The sequence below is a fragment of the Struthio camelus genome, chromosome 3 (genome assembly GCF_040807025.1).
Source record: "Struthio camelus isolate bStrCam1 chromosome 3, bStrCam1.hap1, whole genome shotgun sequence".
Lineage (NCBI taxonomy): Eukaryota > Metazoa > Chordata > Aves > Struthioniformes > Struthionidae > Struthio > Struthio camelus.
Window position 1 is genome coordinate 128,184,659 of NC_090944.1, and position 19,882 is coordinate 128,204,540.

Consider the following 19,882-nt stretch of genomic DNA (forward strand, 5'->3'; position numbering starts at 1 on the left):
GCCACTACATTCAATGGTACAAAATCAACTGACACAGAACCAATAAACCTCAGTCACAGTGGAAAAAATAATTGCCATAGGTCTCACAAACCTACCCTCCTCACAAAATCTGTTTAAGGAGCCTCTCATGTGGGTGAATATTTAGATATATCAGACTTTATAGCTAATTCTGAAATGATACTGGGGAACTCTGACAATCCTTTTGCATTTTACATTCTTTCCTGTTCTACAGGGAAAGATCTGCCTCCTCTCATTCTCATTTAGAATCTTAATTATCCTAAACTGAATTAACATTTTTATGTGTTCATCCAGACATCTCCCTTATGGACTAATGGAATGACTCCAGCACTCCAGCCTGTATAAAAGATCTGTTAATCTGGAATGAGAGGGACATGCAGAATGAGCACCATAACTCAAGAGTATATATAACTCAACTTCCTTTTTGGGACCAAATTCATAACAGATATTACAGTTATCTGTTTTTTTTTTTTTCATTCAGTAAGAATACTTCATAACTACATGGATTAAAGCTAACCTCACACAGCATAGCAGCTGCTGGAAGAGTACAGATATGGTAAAAGACTATTTGCAATCACTATGTCTTCATTTATTTTTGTAACTTTCTGCTCACGAGAAGGGAGGTGGAATATCTTAGAACAAAAAGCAGTTACAGCTGCCCCAATAGCAGGGACTCATGAGGCAGAATCCTGTGTCTAAGAGTGGGGGAATACGGTCAAGGTGTTGTGAACTCCAGAGAGAGCACAGCTCAATACTCAGGAAGCACAACAGGGGGAACCAGCACAAGACCCCAGAGAAACTTCTGAAAAAAGAAAACTTCCTGAAAGACAGAACTGCCATTTGCAGAGACTTAACTATGCAACTAGCGAAAGCTATCTTTTAAAAATTATTGTTTGAATTATAGGAGAGCTTGACATTTCCAGCTACATCTCTGTACTCATAGCTTTAAACAGCAGTGCTTCCACTCCAGCTTGGCAGGAGATCACACATGCCTCTTCCACTGCCAGACTACACCCCGTATCTTGCACTAAGTCAGTCCAGGTGGCAGATGATATCCGCCGTGCTTAAAGGCAAGATCTTGCCTTTCTGACATGCAGGGGTTCCTGGCTCACAGTTTGTGCAGCAGCTGGCAGGCCTTCCAACTCCTCCCTGATACTGAACTTTCTGAAAGCAAAATACCTCAGTGATAACTTTGCCTCTATGAGAGGCTGCGGCTCTGTAGTCAGGCTCAGCTCAGTAAGAGCAATGGTCTGGCTCTGACTTGGGTCTTGCCTACATCCACACAGAAAGAGATGGTAGTTCTTATCCCCCCTCCAGGGCTACGGGCTAATCCCTCAAGTGTATTAGAGATGCTAGCCTGAAGTCAAAGAGAAATAAAAGAGACACTGAGGTTTTTCCATTTGGATGGAAGGAGGGATAAGATAGTTCAGAGAATCCAAGTATTAGCTAAGTGCTCAGTACAGCCATGTCCTTTGGGGCTGGAGTGTGGGATACGCAATAGAAACAGACAGTGAAAGGCACTGTCTTCCCTTAGGGATTCTGAATGGTACAGACAAAAAGTTATGTCTATTCTGTAAGTGATGGAGAAAAGCATGCTGGGAATTTATATGGCTTCATGGCAACTACACTAGAACAAAGTGCTTACATAAATTCTATGTACAGGTAGTTTACTTAAGGGTTTGCTTTAACAAATGCATGGCTCCTTCACTTGCATAGAATCACAATAACCCAAAGCATGTAGGTGAAATACAGCATCCTCAGAAGAGAACAGATCAGTAGCTTTTTTGGAAAGAAAAAAACCCGAATAGGAAAAGATTTTCCAAACTGGGATTCTACCATAGACAAATTGCCATAAAGGTAGGCTAAGCTCTACGCCCCGTATGCCAAAATCGCTTCTCATGTCAACCAGCTAATAAGATTGGGTCCTACACCATGCCTGGAGAACTGAAAACACAACTGTCAAACAGTGCAGTGGTAAATGAAGATATACAGAAAGGAAAAGAAAATAAAAATATAATTATGTTTAAGGTTCAAATTATCACATACGTTTGGATTGGCATGGAAGTGTCAAACATTTAAAGTACCCTCACTAAGGTGCCTCACACTGCATGGAGCACTGGCATTAAAACAGAACGTAACCTCTGGGAGGGTAAATTCATGCCATAAATGGAATATATTTGTCATGGGTATTCCTGAGCTGCTAGGAAAAGGCCACAGAATTTCAAAGATTTTCATTTTCAGTGGGAGTCATTCCAAAAATCTGGCCACTTAGTCTGCAAAGCAGAACTGAACTATTTTGCAAACGCCATCTATGTCCCCCAGTTTCTGTAGTGAAGGAGAGTTTGGTTTTAGCAATCTTTTGCTGTGTTACAAACATTAAAGCCCACACTTAACCTCAGCAGAACAATGTGGAAGGATTGTGTTGCTAGATGAAAAACTGCAGCTCGATCATCATTCCCTAAAATCCTCCCTCGTTCCGTCCACCCTCACCTCTCTGTGTGCCCATCAAATCTGCTTCTGGTATTTTAAGAGAGATATTGGACATGCAACCACATTTCCACAGAAATAGAAGAGAATGAAGGTGTTGCAACCAGTTATCAAAAGGTTATCCCAGAATTCTCCAAATGGGAATATGGGAAAAAGTTAGCAGAGGCAACCATGGCAAGCACAGCATGGCTGCTTTTCTTTTTAATCATGTTCTGATAAAAATGTTCAGTCAACACTAAAATATTTCATTTCAGAGCACTACATGTTAGTCAATATGCATGCTGGCTTACAAATGAGTCATGTTTCTGCAGCCATTCCCTAGCCAGTCCTGTTCGGTAGTACTATTTCTTCAGTATTTACAAAGGAAGAAAGGAAAAAGTTGCTTCCTCCCTTTGAGACTGCAGCTGTTCACTGCTCCGCGTCTTCCCCTCCTTGCACTATTCCTTTCCCCTCGGTTCCTTGCCTTCCACCTGGCTGACATCACCTGCCACAGTCTCAACCCATTCACCTTTCACCTTGTCCTGTGGCTTTCCCTCTCCAACCTCCGGCTACGCCAGCACCCCCAGTGAGCCCAGCACTCCCCTGACCTAGTTCTCACAGTGCATTTTGCTCCCTCGGGCAGCTCCACCTCGCTCCACCCCAGCGCGCTGCCTCTCTTCTGAGGGCTGCTCACTGCTCAGGACAACCGAACAATCCAGACTCTCCAGTTCAACCACTGCTTTATCTCACCCCCTATATTTCCACCCTGACTGGCTAATCATCACCTGAGAGAGAGAGCTCTTTGTCGCTTCCATTGACTAATACAGATTTTGAAGAGAGAAGGAGCTACGGAAGTTCACGTATATCCTCATCTGATTCCTTGCACATGATATTGCCACTCGAATAATTAGACATTGTACCAAGCAGATATGCCTTTCTTCAGAAGTACTCTTTTCTTACAACAGATGTGAAAATGAAGATAACCTAAACTGAACTATTTACTTATAAACGGAACCTGCCTGGTTTATGACATAGATGGCTTTGTATCTAGCTGATGAGTGATAGTCATACTGTCTAACTAACCAGTGGTAGAGAAGTTAGACATTATGCAGCTTCAGAATTAATTTTCCTTTTCCCGAAAGCACTCAGTATTCATATGTGAGGACCTATTTCTGGCAGCTCTAGGGAAATACTTCCCTTTCAATGGCCTGCACATGTGTAGGCTTTTAGTTTAATTTTTTTTTGAGATTTAATTATCATTTCAGAATAGAATATTTCAAAGCCCTGGCAATATTCTTACCCAATCTGCTGTTAAAATAATGTTGCTTATGGGCTCTGTTAAATCTTACACGGTGAATGACATAGAGTGAAAGAAAAAAAAAAACCCACAAACTCTTGTTTGAAGAACTTCAGTTTTGTGATGATCTACCAGAACATGTGAGTGGATAAAGCACAGGTGTGAATGCTTGTTTTAACCATGGGTTAAATGAGACTAACATAAAGAAACAAGAGTCTAGCAGTTGTTTCAAGTTACAGAAAAAAAATTTCTTGTCCAATAGCACAGAAAGTAATGCTGGTTCATTTGCTTCTACTATGAGTTTCCAGAAATTGTGCCAGAAGATTTATCATCACACTTTGTAATTCTGGCTGTCATAATGGTCTGACAGGTAAATATGCTTCCTATTCCAAGAAGATAGAGCTAGCAAATATGATTATCTACACATGATCAATGCCCATCTCATATCTCTGCTGAAGAACTGCATTGCAAATCCTGTGTGAGTTTTGTGGAAAATGACTGGTTTTATTTGGCGGCACAGGTAATCAGGCATGCAGCATTGTCAAGAATGCAACACACTCTATAACAGTGACTAAAATAGGCTGGAAATGTTAGCCATAAGCCATGAAGCTGTATGAGCTTGAAGAAGGGAAAAGGAGTAGCAGTAAACAGAGAAGTCTGCAAACAAATCATTGTCAGTCAGCCACGAGGGTTACTTATTGACAAATGGTCAGGGTGTTGAGATATTTTGATTAGCTTCCTTGACATTCTCCCAATAACGAAACACCTAAAGAATCTTCAAACCCTCTTCTTCTAGTCTTTTCGACTATGCTGTTGGGGGCAGAGGCCTTGACTCTATGTCTGTGCAAAGCACTTTAACAGGCTTTTGACACTACTCAGATTATTGTATGGTATTCCTGAAAACAAAAATCTTCTAATTATGATCCCTTAAATCTCAAGGAAGTAGTAGTCAAAGCTCATTAAAATGTCTAACCATTACTCTTCAACTTAAGCCTACGGAAACTACCTGTCACAGGGTGAAAGGCATGCAGTCATTCCATTTCTGTCCTTAGCTGATCTGCCTAACTACAGCTCCCGCTAGAATGCCATTACTGTCTAGGTGGGATACTTGATCAACAGGAGGTGAACTGAAATCATGCAGTCTTCGTGAAATGGGTAAACACCAGCCGACGACACTGACGACTTTGATTTAGCTCACTTTTGGACCACAGTCCTCTAGAGATGAAGAACTGATGCACTGAATTAGAACTGATTTACCACATTTTACCAAAATTACCAAAAGCGCAAGATACACTTGTCCATCCTAGCTTCACAGCAGCAATTAGGGCAGGAGACAGGTCGACTGCATTGCACTCTACTGATGACAAACCGCTGACATTTGCAAAAAGTGGGAAGACTGATGAAAACCCCTATGAAGGCTTATTAGATATTTAGACTTATTAAATACTACTCCCATGCATGCCAAGTGTTTTACAAGACGAGAACTGAAAATGAATTTTTTATCTCAGGAAGTTTACAGCCTAAATAAAATCCACAGAAACCAGTAATTAAATATATGTGAGGAAAAGATGTGTTAGAGTAGAAGTAAACAGAGCTCTATGAACTCTGGAAATAGTTAATACTGGGTTCCTACATGTGTATCATGTTGACTGACTTTGGTATCAAAGTGATACACTGACTGAAACTTTCTTCTTATTTGGGACACTGATAAAACCCCCTTTCTATTACAGATTCTCCAGTGTACGCGAGGAATGAGTTCATACTGCAGCTTGTTAAGAGGTAGACAGACAGTTAGTATCACTAAACGTGTCTTGTTTCTATAGGAAACCAGGCCAGAAATAACAGAAACTATTAACTTTCAGCATAGTTGCATGAATATGCACATACACAAGATAGCATTACAAAAAAATTGTGTAGTTTTCTTTTTCATAAAACGCTCAAACACACAAACGTTTCTGACACCTATAAAATGATCAGCAGGGAACAAAAATGAGCATGCCTGTCTGATGTTTTAAGGATCTGAATAACTTGTCATTGAATTGAATTTTGTTTCCTGTAAATATTAACAATCCTATACAAAAAAAATCACAGGATTACAGCACTCTCTTTTTCATCAAGTACATACAAAAAAGGTAATCTCTGGTGATAATAATAATGATAAAATCAAGTTAAATATATGCTTGCATAAAAGGATGTCATTCTCAGCCCATCTGCCAAAAAGGTCTCCAATTATACCAAATCACAGATATACAAAACTACTAATGGTACCTTTTGTCTGAAAGTTTTAAAATATTTCACAAGCATTGATTAGTAAACCTGTATTATACTTTATGGTTTTGCTTGATTTAATCATGCTGTGCTGAAAGCAGAGAGATGTTCTTGCTTACCTTTTCAAAAGTATCAGCTACTGTGGGGGTAGGGAGGAGCATCAAACTGACAGAGCTCCATTTTTGAGCTGTCATGCTTGGTAATGCTTTGACTGTTTTGTTAGTTACTAACAACAAAAGAGTCTTGGTGACTGTCACGCTTGCATAACCTCCAAAAACGGATCTCTAATACAAAAGCCACACTGATTCCCTCCCCAACTCAGAGGTGATGTCAGGACTTCTTTTATGCAAAATAAGGCAAGGAAAAGAGACTTTGCCCAGAACAGGAATCTATGAAGAGCTGAGACACTGATGAAGTGCAAAGGGAAGCTTGCTGGAAATGGACAGCTGAACCTGCACGCCTGGGAAGACGTTGTACAAGCAGGGAGATGGAAGAACTTGTAAGCATCACTTTACACTGAAAACTGCTGCTATAACAAGAAGTCCTCTGCTAGATTTCTACACTGAACAATGTTGCCCAAAGGCCAGGAATTTGGGGCCTGCCTGCTCACCTATCCCTTTCTTACAGTTGGACATACAAGAAAAGTGCGTACTCCTCCTTGCAGCCCTTCTTGATCCTGTATATCTCAGGTTAAAGAGAGTCATCATCTGCAGAATTTTATTTCTTTAACTGTCATGGGTGAACAAGACATGAGAAGATTAATGAATTCCTACCTGCTGGCTAGTGCTACTCTGTAAGTGCCCAGTTTTCAGAGAAGCCCTATACCTGCAGCTCCCACTGAATTCAATTAATTCACTTTGAAAAAAAATCAGGCTCCAGAGGTTATCATAGTAGCCGAGGGACTCCAGCTTAGATTTGATAGCTTTTGGATCTGGTTTTTCTGCAACAGCCGAGCTGTTGTTGCTTCCCACTGCGAGTTACAAGACAAATTATGGTTTCTGTTGTCCCATTCCTCACTCTTACAAAGTCCACCTAGAGGTGCAAATACTGAGAAATAAGCTGCATCCTTTTGAAGGATGCTGTAAATTACAACTCTTTTGGTACAAAAGGTTTAACCTAAGGTGAAACTGAATTTATCAAAGCTACTTGTGAGTTCCTGAAATACAGGGCTCCTGTCTCAAGACATGAACTAGCTCATAATTACTTGCAAACTCTTACTAATGCACACAGCCTAACCAACATTTCATATTACTGGATAGGAACTTACCAGCTCCATTCATACACATTTTATTCTTCTCTGAAAGTAAAGACAGCTGACACTTCTCTCCCATGAGCTTTCCGTGCCATTAAAACATATGTAGATTTTAAGAACAAGCAATTAGGCACAATTAGGTTTATATCAACAGCACAGTTGTCACAGAATGAACAGATGAACAAAAAGGCTAACTCTTATCTTTCAAAGGTGTAGGTTTTGGCAATCACTCGTTCTTGTTTTGAAATCTGTACTTATTCCTGCTTGATTATCAATATGAATTATATTTTAGAAACAAAGGTCCGAGTTCAACTTGAAGAGACACTGTTAAGAAACTTACTTAAAGCCAAAAATGACTAATAGACAAGTTCCACCCATGTGGCATTCTTCCTACATTATTTTATAAAGTAATTTTACATTTCTCAACCTGCACACTTCAATTTCCCAATCCAACTGTACACATAAAGTAGAATCTACTCTGCAACACCCATTAAACATTCGCCCTGATGCACCAACGCAATATGTAAAGGCTTATAAAAACATAAACGTTGGTTCCTATATAATCGTAAGCAAGTGAAAAGAAATTGAGGATGACTGTCAATAGGTGAGGGGTGATTATGATTAAAGGAGAGGAAAAGGGATGAAAGATGGACCAAAACACAGTTTGAAGAGATTTGTTTCCTTTGTGATTAAAATACAGCCTCCTCGCCCCCAACACACACACAAACACCAAAACCAAACAACAAGGTTTCTCCCTTGGGGATTAACACTCCCTAATACTTGCCAGAACCTCCCAAACAATCTTACCACCCACATATGCAAGCAGAAATGCTGCTTTTATAACAGTTATGGAAGGAAAAAACTTAGTGACAACACAGGAGAGCAATGCCTTATATAAAGAAATTAAGGCACAGACAGACATGCAGACACACAGTTTTATGCCAGAGAAAATATTTTTCCCTTTGAGCTTGCCTAATGTCAAAAGACTGCTGAAAGTTCAAAAGCTGAAATTAGATGAACTTATTTGCATACTATCTTAAAAAGCTGAGAAAGTTCACTGACTTTTAAATTTTCTTGGCCCATGAAATGCTGAGTAAGGCTTGGTTTAGCTTAACTGTAACAAAAATCCGTTAAGCAAAACTTTGAATTGAGCCTGTGAATTGTTTCCTAGTTTAGTGCTGATCCTTGTGTAGTATCTGAAATTTTAACAGTGAGACTGACCAGCTGGTGGCCCGAGCAGGAAATGTGCACAATCAGATCACGGGGTTGGGATTCTTTCAGGGAGCAGCTGACAACAAGGTACAATCTGATAAACACAGACTTTCTTTCATTTATTTCTGAAGTTATATTTCCTAGCCTCCAAGGTCTACACTTATCGACACTACAGTTATCGACACATGGCAGCACACTGCAGAGGACTCTGTAGCTCATGACATGATCTGTACAGGCAGATGACAGACATATCTGTATTCTTCCTATTTTAAACGCTGGACTAAGGAAACTCTACAGACATCCTCAACAGCTGTGTGTTTGACTTCTGGCTCCAGTGACCTTCCAGAAGTGCAACGTGTGGGGCTGCAGAGAGAGAAATGTTCATTTCAGAAGACAAAGGCAGTTTTGTGTAGGCACAAGGAACAGACCAGAAATTGAATACAAGGACAGATCAAGGCACTTTCTTGTAGACTAGCCTCACGAAGCTTGAGAACACACAAACGGCTGTCACACATCCTATGTAGGTAGGCTGATGACCTTGCAACTGCAAGATCAGCCAGGCTGAAGTTTCAGATAGCTACATGTGAGTCTCAGAGAAGGATGTATGGCAGCTCTTCAGCTCACCTGAATCATAAGCAGGGACAGGAAAGCTCAAATGGAAGTTCCTGGAGGAAGCAGAGTGTAGCACGATGTCAGCTGAAATGGCTGCAAGTCTCAGTTCCTCACTAAAAATTCGTCTTTCCGTATTACTAAGTGAATAAGCCTTCGCTTCTTGGTAGGCTGATGGGAAAAATAGGTTTCATGGAAGAGGGTGAATGATGGAGCACACGCCAAAGCCTGTGCTTGGCCAAATGAACAAAGAAAAATATATGGCTGAATAATTTCCAAAAAGATCGAGATGATCAGAAGAACAGGCAAGGCATTGCTGTCTTGCATCTACACTGGATGCTCTCCCAATAATTCAAAATGCTTTGAGTGTCAGGAATTAGTTCTAGCAGAAGCAACTTCAGTCCCAGACTGTACCTAACACAGATAGGGGCCACTTTCAAACTGGCATTGTTAAACAAAGACAAATGAGCTCTTAGTATGAGCAACAGAAGGAGAGAATCACCTGGCCAGAACACATTAAGCATTACCTGGTGCTGAAGATACAGGTGCAGATAGATGGCATCAGCTCTTCACCTCACAGTTTAATACTAAAGACATCTCGCTGAATACTGTGGCTGCCTGGTAGAATTAATATACCTTAAAGTATAAAATCCTCCTGCTTCTCTTGAGTCTGGCATACAACACTTGTGGTTTCTGTTCCCTCCTCTGCTCTTTAAATGACAATATTTGTCCTCCCAACTCAACATCTGTCCCACAGTGACAACTCTCTCACAGAATGGTCTCACAAAAACTTCTAAAATTGTTTTCTGTGGAAAAATTAAATGACAGGAATAGCAGAAATTCTGTGGCTGAGCCATTGGTCACTGCAGGGAAATTTAAATTCGTCTTTTGCTGCTTGGTGCCACAGCCTTAGCTACAGTAAAATAAGTCAATTTTCTTTAAAAATAAGTTAAAAATTAATAATCCATGAGAGAGTTCATACTTCTGTTGACAGCAGAAATACACCTTCACACCTCGATAAACTAAAGGCTCTTAATAGGTTTGTAACACCCTATAAAACAGAATTTGAATCACCACTGCACACTTGCAAACAGCAGGCTGTGAGAGGCAGCATGATGTTAACCATTATTCTGGTTAAAGTCTAGTTTATAGAGATCTAGACAGTCCCTAAGCAACCATTATCTTATAATTTGGTCCGTTACATTCATGAACTTGCTTCTGCAGTGGGATGCAGCCACTGGTTGTCACAGCAGATAAAAAAAGGCACGTTACCTTGTTTTTGAAAGCTAGACTGCTACCTACAACTTTCAAAGGCAAGTTAGTTCTCCTGTTGGAGATACGTTATAGGTTGGATAAGCAGGCAGGCAATGGGATTAGGCACTTAATGGCTTCTTTTATTAATTATTTCTACTGAACAGGAATAAGTGACTGTGAAAACTGTCTTTTACTTGAGGAGTAAATACAATCCTGATCGAGGAATTCAGTACACGCGGGCTGCTAAAAGAGATCCAGAAGAAAATACCAAGCTGTAGACAAAACCGAAGAACTCCCCTAAAAGGTTCTACAGGAGTGTTTTTTCTTTTGTTCTTTTTCTTTTTTGGAAAAAGGGTGTCATAACCACCTAGGAGATAGCACTAATATTTTATTTTAAACTGTATGAAGGTAACAAGGAACATAGTCACTGTCCAGAGAAGCGCATGCTTCATGAAGTTCTCCTGTTTCTACTAACAGTACTATAAAACATAACCCAGAAGCTTGGAAGCACTTGCTGGACCTTCACTTTAGACACAGACATAGCAAACATTGTAAATGCTTTCACAGACTTTAACCCTTCTGACTGACATAATTCAGACGAAATATCCACTTCAGGCTGATATTTTTTAAGTTTGGTTAAATTAATGAGGACGGGGAAAATAAACACATTTTTGTTTTACCCAGGCCAACAAAAATACACATAGTGCTTTTCCTGAGTAAATTCAATGCAGTCACTCTTTGGAGGAAGGGCTTGCAATTCTGCAGAGTCTTTCTCTGAGTCTTCTTCTGTTCTTTTGAAAGCATTATGAAAGCTGGCCAAGACTTCAGCTTCTGAAAAATCTCCATTTGATAGAAGCTTGCTAAAAGATGGGTACTGAAACTCTACTGGCTTTGTGTATTGGACTGGACAAACTAAATGAGATTTCCTTGCTGATTTTTATGCTAGCAGCTCCTCTGACTTTGGGCACTGAACGATGATTTTCCATGCTGTGCCCACACAGCATCAGAAGCCTGAATGGCACATGTAGCTTATATGCATAACTGTCTTACCAGGTAATTACCCACAGAGGCCCACTGAAGTTCTGCATCAATTCTGTCCATTTTTTGAGTCATTGCAACTAATTCTTACCAGAGAAATGTTGCCTCTTTACATTAAAGAATCACAGACTCGCTTTTGCTGGAAGGGCTCTTCAAAGGTCTCTAGGCCAATCCCCTGCTCAAATGCAGGTCAACACTGAATTCACAACGGGGTGCTCAGGGTTTTGCCCAGTTGAGTACTGAAAACCCCCAAGAACAGAGGTCCTACATCCTCTCTGGGTAACCTGTCTCAGTTCTTAGTTATCTGCATCTTCAATTTTTTTCCCCCCCCGTATATGAAACCTCTCCTGTTTCAATTTACAATCACTGTCTCTCATTCTCTGGCTATGCGCTTCAGTAAAGAGCCTTACTTACTGAAGGTATTGGGTAGTTGCTGTTAGTTCCCCCCCAAAACTGTCTCTTCTCCAAGAGAACAAGCCCAGATCCTGCAGCCTCTGCTCACAGGGCAAGTGCTCCAACCCCGCCGACCATCCTAGTCACTCTCCACTGGACTCACTTGTTTATTGACATCTTTCTTGTACTAGGGGCCCAAAACTGCATACAGTGTTTGAGCTGTCATCTAAGAAGTGCCAAGTAAAGAGGGCTCGCTGTACTGGCTATGCTCCTGGTAATGCTGCCCAGGATATTGTTAGCTTTCATCATGGCCAGGCTGCACTGCTGGTTCAAGTTAAGCTGACTGTCCTCCAGGACCCCCAGGACCTTTCAGTAGAGCTGCTCCCCAGCTAGTCAGTCCCCAGGCTGCACCAGTGCAGGGCTTAGTCTGTTCCAGACGCATGACTTCACATTTGTACTTGCTGAATTGCATGATGATCCTGTTGACCCATTCCCCCAGACTGTCTAGATCCCCCCTGAATGGCAGGCTCATCCTCAAGCATAATGACTGATCCGCCCAGTTTGGTGTTGTCTGCATACTTGTTGAAGATGCATTCTGTTTCTTCCTCTGGGTTACTTATAGATATTAAGCAGGACAGGTCCCAGGATAGACCCTATAAGTAACTCAACTTGTAACTAGCCTCCAGGCAAAGTATGAACCATTAACCTTTACCCTCTGAGCCTGATGATCCAGGCAGTTATTAACCCATATGGTCCCTCCATCTAGACCGTAAAGTCACAACTAGCATACGAGGTTTGTATTGCTGACATGAAGGTGGATGACATCCTCTCATTCACAGATCTAGCCACTTCCTTATAAAAGACAATCAGTCAGTCAAATATGATTTATCTTTGGTAAATCCATGCTTGCTATTCCCACCACTTTTTTCTTTATGTTGCCCAAAACAATCTTTGCTAGAAATGATCCACCTTTTGAAAACAGGTGCAACATTTGTCCTTCAGTCATCAGGGACTTTCCTCGATATCCATGACATTTGAGTGATGATAAAGAATGACATCACTTAGGCATCAGCCTGCTCTCTCAGCACCCTTGGATACATTCCTTCCGGTCCCATGCACTTGTATGGATTGAAATTTCTCAAGAGATCCCTAATCAGTCTTCTTCCACTACTGGTAGCTTCTCTGCTCCTTGAATCTGGTGTGGGTTATGAACCCACAAAGGCCTGGGAGATCTTGCAGGTGAAAACTAAGGTAAAGGCGGCATCAAGTACCTCAGGCATATCTATGTCCATTGTCACCAAGTCACCTAGCCCATTCAGCAACGGGACACATTTTCCTTTTTTATTCATTTTTCATTTTTTATTCATACTAATGTAGCAGTAAAAGCTTTTTTTGTTGCCCTTGATGTTCCTGGCAACTACCAGCTCTAGGTAAGCTTCTGCTTTCCTAGCACCATCCCTACTTGCCCGTCTAATGTTTCCAAATTCCTGTTTCCACCTCTTGTATACTGCCTTTGTGCACTGGAGCTCAATCATGAGTACCCTGGTTAGCTAAGCCAGTCTCCTGACATGTTTACTTGTTTTAATGAGTAGGGGGATGGGGTGGTCTTGTGTTTAGAGGAGGTTCTCCTTAAAGACCTGACATCCTTATTGAGCTCCTTTGTCCCACTGACTATCGTTTGCTTTCCTCACGTTTCTTACAGACGAGACCATGCCGAAACAAATCAAAACATGCTATCTTTGTTAAGGCCAAAACTTCCAAAAATATTTACCTGAATTTAGAGATTTCTAGGTGTCACCAGTGACTCCAGTCCTACTGGAAACTTTCTTACTATGCTATATGAAAGATCTCTAGCCTTGTATGTAAAGTCTCATGCAACACACTTAAAGTATTGCTAGAAGAGTCTTTGACTCTTCTGTGTGCCTACAACATCTGTCGCATCTCAGTTTGCTGAAATAAGTCTTTGATATTTCCTGCTTCCAATGCATTGAGCTCATCATACAGCAGGGGAGATGATGGAAAGAAGGGTGTGGATCTGAAACCTGTGATTAATAGCTGAGAACGCTGGTGCAAAGCAATGAATTTCTGAGGCCCAAAACCAAAGAGAACGTTGGAATTGAGTACGAGGAGGTCATACCTGTGGTGCAGCTGAGGTGAAAGTTTTGGTAATTGGTAGAGAAATCAGACTGGAAGCCAACTCTCAACGTCCTTCAGCTGTCACTACAGCTATGAACCCAGAGGTACTATAAGGATTGTGCTTTACACTAACACATGCACAATGAAAAAGCTCTAAAAGGCTTAGGTGCTACAAATGAACCATGCCGGGGCCAATACAGTCCTCTTTCACTTTGTTTTTACTCAAAGCAACATACAAAAAAGAATACATTTCAGAAGAAATGATTCTGTTAGTAGATCATTAACGTTGCAGAGTTGAGGCTGCAAACATTTGGAAAAAACCATTGTGGTCTATCAGCCTCCTTTCTCTACTCTTATCAATACGCCTTACACTATTCTTCTAATTATAGGTTTTAGCTTATTTTTCCACATAGGACTCAGTGTTTATGTTGAATTTACATCCAAAATGCCCCAGTTACACTAACTACTGCAAAAGCACATGAAGTAAACACCGTATATTTGAGAGAACAGAACACAAAGCAATCACAGGGTGCGTTTACAACATACAGGAAAATTATTCCTGTGAGAACAGTTAAATGGTGTTTTTCTTTCATGACTCTTATTTTAAAAAATTCCAAATAATGTTTTCTTTAAAATCTTCCTTTAGAGAGTAAGTGACACAGTCACTCTGAAAGGAAAGAAGGGGAGCCATAAGCACGGAAAGGACTGAGACTAGCTGCTGGAGGATTGAATCAATAGTAGAGCAGAACAACTTGGAGGACCAGATATCACAGGATAGGGTATAAATATAAACAGCTTCTGAATTTTAGAGCCCCAAATGTCAGGAGGCTCTGATAACTTCTTCTGGCTACCAAAGTAAGTGAGGCAGAGGTTACTGGGCTTGATATTGTGCTGCTGGGCTCCGTGTGGCTCCAATTTACGTCTTTCCTGCTTTCAGAAAGGAGTTCAAGAGACCTGGAAAAGTCTTTAGTCTATTCCCTGCAAGCTTCTTCCAGGCTACTGCCATTCACAGTATAGAACAGAAAAAAATTAATTTAGGAATAGTTTTATACTGTCTTTTTTGAAGATGAAAAGAGTTAGGCTCTGTTAGGTATCCAAGGAAATCATTTATCAAAGAAATAAAACTGCTGAGCATGTAGAAAAAATGTTCCCTTTGGACAAACGTATCTATTGTTTTGAAGAGTCACAGCCCTCTCCTGGCTACTTCGGTTAGGTAATTAAATAGGTTAACTGTTGAATTGTGCTTTGGATAAGGGCAATTCCAGGTTACAGTTCTGGAAGAACAAAAAGCATCTGTCTGTGTTACAAACACAGATGAAATGGAACTGATGGCCTACGATCCACTTTCCAAAGTTTAGGTCTCGCTAGGCTCCAACTTCCAAAGGATGGGAATGTGGTCAGGCCTGGTGTCCACTGCCACATGGGAGTCTGTATTATCAGCTACAACTGAGTGAGTCAGACTTAAAAATCACAGAAGCTATTCAAACAATAGTCCCACTTCACCAAAATTGTGTATATCTTCAAAAACAACAGCATCTCTTCTGACAGGATGCCTTTCTGCTTCTTTATCACCCGGCTACCTCTTCTCCTGCCCTCCTCTCCTGTAAGCAGTATGTCACAGATTGCTAGAAGCAAGGAGAGCCTCCCTTCTCCCCCTTGCTTGATCATCCCTAATTACACTCCTTAACCCATTAAACAAAATCCTTTGTTCTGGGGTTTTGCCATATCAGAACGGTTACTCTCTTTCTGTCATGCACATACATGTACAAATGTTCCTATATAAATAGGATGCAAAATATGTTGTTCCTGAGCCAGAGTTTTCAAAGTCAGTTTCCAAAGCCAGCGTTTCTGAAGCCAGTGCTTCCTGCAGGCTCCCTAGAAGAGAGGTTTATGGAGCTGATTTTTGTAAAGCCTGATGTTTCAGTCAGTCAACTGTGTGCAGTAACTATTGCTACATACTCATGGCTTAGAAGCCTTCACTGTGCCATGCCCTCGCTGCAGCTTCTTCACCATCGGTTGCCTCTCTCACACCAGGACACCTCCCTCTCCAACTTCCCTGCCAAGTAACAGAGCTGTAATTAAGCCCAAGACTTTCAGAACTGCCACAGGTCTCAAGCGCTAGAGCCAGTATCATCAGCCATGACCCCTGAGCATCCCGGGACGATGTTTCCTGTCCTGTGTAAGGTGCTTAATGATGAGTTAATTTACTTAATAGGGAGTAAAGCGTGTGTATGTGCATGCGTGTGTGTGTGTGTGTGTGTGGCTGGGTGTAAGGAAAAAGTGGGGGAAGATGGAGAAAGAACAGGAGAGGGGAAAGGGAGGATAACTGGAATCATGACAAACCTGGGTCTGGCTCCTGCACAGGCTTCCTTGTGCACCCAGCTGCCATTCCCCCTGCGCCTCAGATCCCAGCTGTAAAATGGGGAGAACGCCTCAGTGAGGTGCTGTGAATATAAACACACTGGCAGACTGTGTGATGTGCCACAATAAGCCATGTAAACAGATCACGTATGAAGGAACAGTATCTATTCCTGTAAAATAGGATAAAGCATAAGTACCAAACAGGGCGAGGCAGATGGGGTGGGGAAACAGACCAGACAGGAATGGGTAGATTCCTACCGGGAATGAGATTCCTCTTTCATATAGGACTCCTCTCTGTTATTGTTTCCTTCTTTCCCAATCTCCATTTGAAGCAGTAAGAGAGGGGAAATGGTATGTAATTCTGAACATAGCGCTAACAGAGTTAGCGAATCTGCCTTTGATAAGCCTACTGCACATTTCTAAAGCTTCGCTTCCTCACTACTTCCTCAGCTGGGAATGTTTTTACTAGTTATTCAGTGCTTCCCTCCCATGGCACATGGCAGGGTGAAACCCCTTCTCCTCCAAGCACATGGTACTCATAGCAATTTGCTAATCTAGCAGGTGCATCTATTAACATTTCCTTCATGTCTTTCCCTCCCTTTCAGCCCAGACTTTACTTCCTCTTTCCTCACCCTCAGGAATATTCTTCTTTGCTTTCTGACCATGTCTTTTCTATTAAGCGGGAAATCCTCATTAATCCATTCTTGGAGTTTGCTGCTTTCAAAACATCCCATTTGCAACAGGTTAACGATATCGGAGTGACAAGGCTTACTCCATGAAATTTGCTGTACTCAAACTGAAAGCATATGTTTCAGACATCATAGTGACAATGACTGTAATATATAAAATGATGGGTATACATATGTGATAAATAAAAGAACGTTAGATTAGGTTTCTGGGAGCAAATTCCAAGAAAGGCCTTTTCCATCATTGCACAAGCTTTCTTGCTTTCCTCATCCTACACAACCCAGTGATCAGGAAACACTCAAACTAAGGGAAACACCTAAAGCCAGACAATCACTAAACTTTACACTGGGCGTGCCTTCATTAGAGTGCTAGGTGCATGAGATCCCCATTTGAAAAAGATACAAGATAGCAGCGTGTTTGTAAAACCGGGGAGCCTAGCCACACTCATTGTACAAAGCTTGCAACAGGGACAGGGCAGAGATGCTAAGGTGTCCGGTGAGCATTCAGGCTCAAGAAGCAAGCTCTCCACTCCCTTCACCTTCACAGTGGGCTTTAAAGCCAGCCTTTCGCTAGTTATAGCCAGACTTTCCACTAACGGCCACACCAGAATTCATAAGCAGGGCACTTTAAAGTGGACAATAAGTTCCCAACCAGAAGAGGTATTGCAGGCAGTCAACATTTAAAAGTTGAGCTCTTTTTTCAAAAGAATACCTTTGGTTTTGTGGTTCATTTTTGGGGTGCTACATGCCAGCTATTCCACAAAACATTCACATAAATGAGAAGCATTGGTTTCAAAGAGAACAGCTTGAAAAAAAGGGTAAGTAAACTAACTCAGATCTTAAGCACTACAGATGCTGGCAGGGTAGAGGATAAGTTGCAAAGGCCGATGAGCAGGCATCAGTAAAGTAGGTATTAAGTCAGCCTTGTAGTAATATAAACGCTAGGAAAAGACAGCTTCCCCTGCCTACATTTGTTTGGTCATACCTGTACAGCAATAAGTCATACTTTAAAAACTACTCAACACACACTTTAAGCTGATAAAACAGCTTTCCGCTAGTGATTCATACATCGCAGAGTCAACTCCACTATCGGCTAGGCTTTAAAATAGAAACTACTACCTTTCAGAGTGCATGTGCATGTTATGTTCGATATGAACTAGAGGCTAGTTAGTCCACAAGACCACCAGTACATTGCCTGAGCACCTCCCACTCTTACCAGAATTCAGGATGACAGAAAAGGTGCAGGATCAGGTCCCATGATGATCAAACTTAACACATAAGCCAATGCTGTACCACCTGTTCAATGAAGACTAAGACCTCCATAAAGCTAGTTTAGTAAGTAACGTTGTAGCTGCCTAATTGATTTCAATTTTGAGGCAATTGGGTTAAACAATTAAACCTTACCTTAATTCCTTTTGTAACTCCATTTTTCTTAGAGATTCCACTTTTTAAGAGGTTATTCTGTTTCTGATGATAACGTAGATGTCCATTGCAGACAGCGCTGGGATTAGCCATCTGTTTAAATTAGTCAGATTCTCAGTTCTTAAGGGTGTCTCAGGTCTTTCTACCGTAAAAAAAGACAGTGGGACGAGCAGATAAAGTTCTGAGTTAAGGCTTGAAAGGTATCCAACTGGTCTGTCAGGATTTTCCAGGATGAGATGAGGAACTATCTTTTGCAATATCTTAGAAACTTAAAATTGTTTCTTTCATACACCTTCAGCCCCAGCAAGCTAGAATACTAAATACATAGCAGGAAGGGTACGCTTAAAACCTCAGAAAAATACTGCTCATTGCTGGCTATTGTACGAACACTGCTTTTATGAGTCAACAAGACTGCTGCAGCTATCAAAAAGTGGGTGGATTCAGAGGCGGAGACACTTAAAGACACATTACCCCCTAAATATCTCCCAGTGAGGAACAGTGCATTTTCTTCTCATGATTACGCTCAATGCCGAGCTATGTAACTCCATTTACAATGCAGGAATAAAATGTTTTGAATGTTTAAACAGAGTAATCTTTAAAATTACATGGTTCATCTTGCTAAGAATATATAGGCTGAAGAAAATGGTATTTTGCTCTCTGAGTAGAACAGAACACCTTTTTTTTTCTATATTTTTATTCTCTTCTTATATAGGTAGCATGACAGACACAACATTAATCATGCAAGGAAATGGAAAAGCATTTCAGTATTGAAATGAACTCTTTTTCTAGAACTAGAAACAATTTGTTTGGCTCCATCCTACAGATTCATGCACAGGTGCTTACTAGAATGAACTGCCCCTTTAAACTCAGTTTGGCCAGGAATAGGATGAAGAGTGTGCTACTATAATTAATGAAAAATGTACTTTTATAAAGTTGGTTAAGACTATTAAGCTCTTAACCAAATACGAAACTACTAAGCAGGACTACATACAGGCTTGCTTGTAAGACGAGAGTTCATTGCCTGTGGAAACAGTCACATATATTGTATTTGCTGGAACAAGTTACTGTGTTTTAGACTTTAGTGGCAAACTATAAAAGCGTATGCTGTTTTCTCTCTGGCAACGTGCAACTGAATCCCTTCCTCCCCAAATAATTAAAATTAGCATAGAGACAGATGAAAGGAAAGCTGCATTATAATACCCATTTTAGAAAAGAATAAGGATGAAAGGCTGGGTGAATATTAGAGTGTTTTAATTAGAAAAAATAACTATTTCATCTTGGCAATGAAATGAATGTAATGATATACAGAAAATGCAGCTTACTGCTACAGTATGAGGAATACAGAAGATTAAATGTTAAATGAACCACTGTGAAAACATACAAGGAAACACACTTCACTGGTTTTGAAAGCTTGTCCTAGACATGTATTGAGTTGCTGAAGTGTATTTCTTCCTCTGAAGTGAGTTGCAA

General features: G+C 40.9%; 1 protein-coding gene across 5 annotated transcripts in view; it reads right to left on the reverse strand.

The window, feature by feature from the left end:
* Positions 1 to 19,882, reverse strand: part of SPTLC3 (serine palmitoyltransferase long chain base subunit 3) — a 117,644-nt gene that overhangs the window by 72,673 nt on the left and 25,089 nt on the right. Inside the window, exons 6-7 of one of the 5 annotated variants that reach the window (XM_068940237.1) lie at positions 18,395 to 18,554; positions 16,287 to 16,355 (exon numbers count right to left, since the gene is read on the reverse strand). In XM_068940237.1, the coding sequence (XP_068796338.1) occupies positions 16,287 to 16,355; positions 18,395 to 18,505 (180 nt within the window). In that variant the 5' untranslated portion in view covers positions 18,506 to 18,554. Of the gene's footprint in view, positions 1 to 16,286; positions 16,356 to 18,394; positions 18,859 to 19,882 lie in introns of those variants that run through there. The other 4 variants (XM_068940236.1, XM_068940238.1, XM_068940240.1 and 1 more) reach the window with 4 other exon arrangements.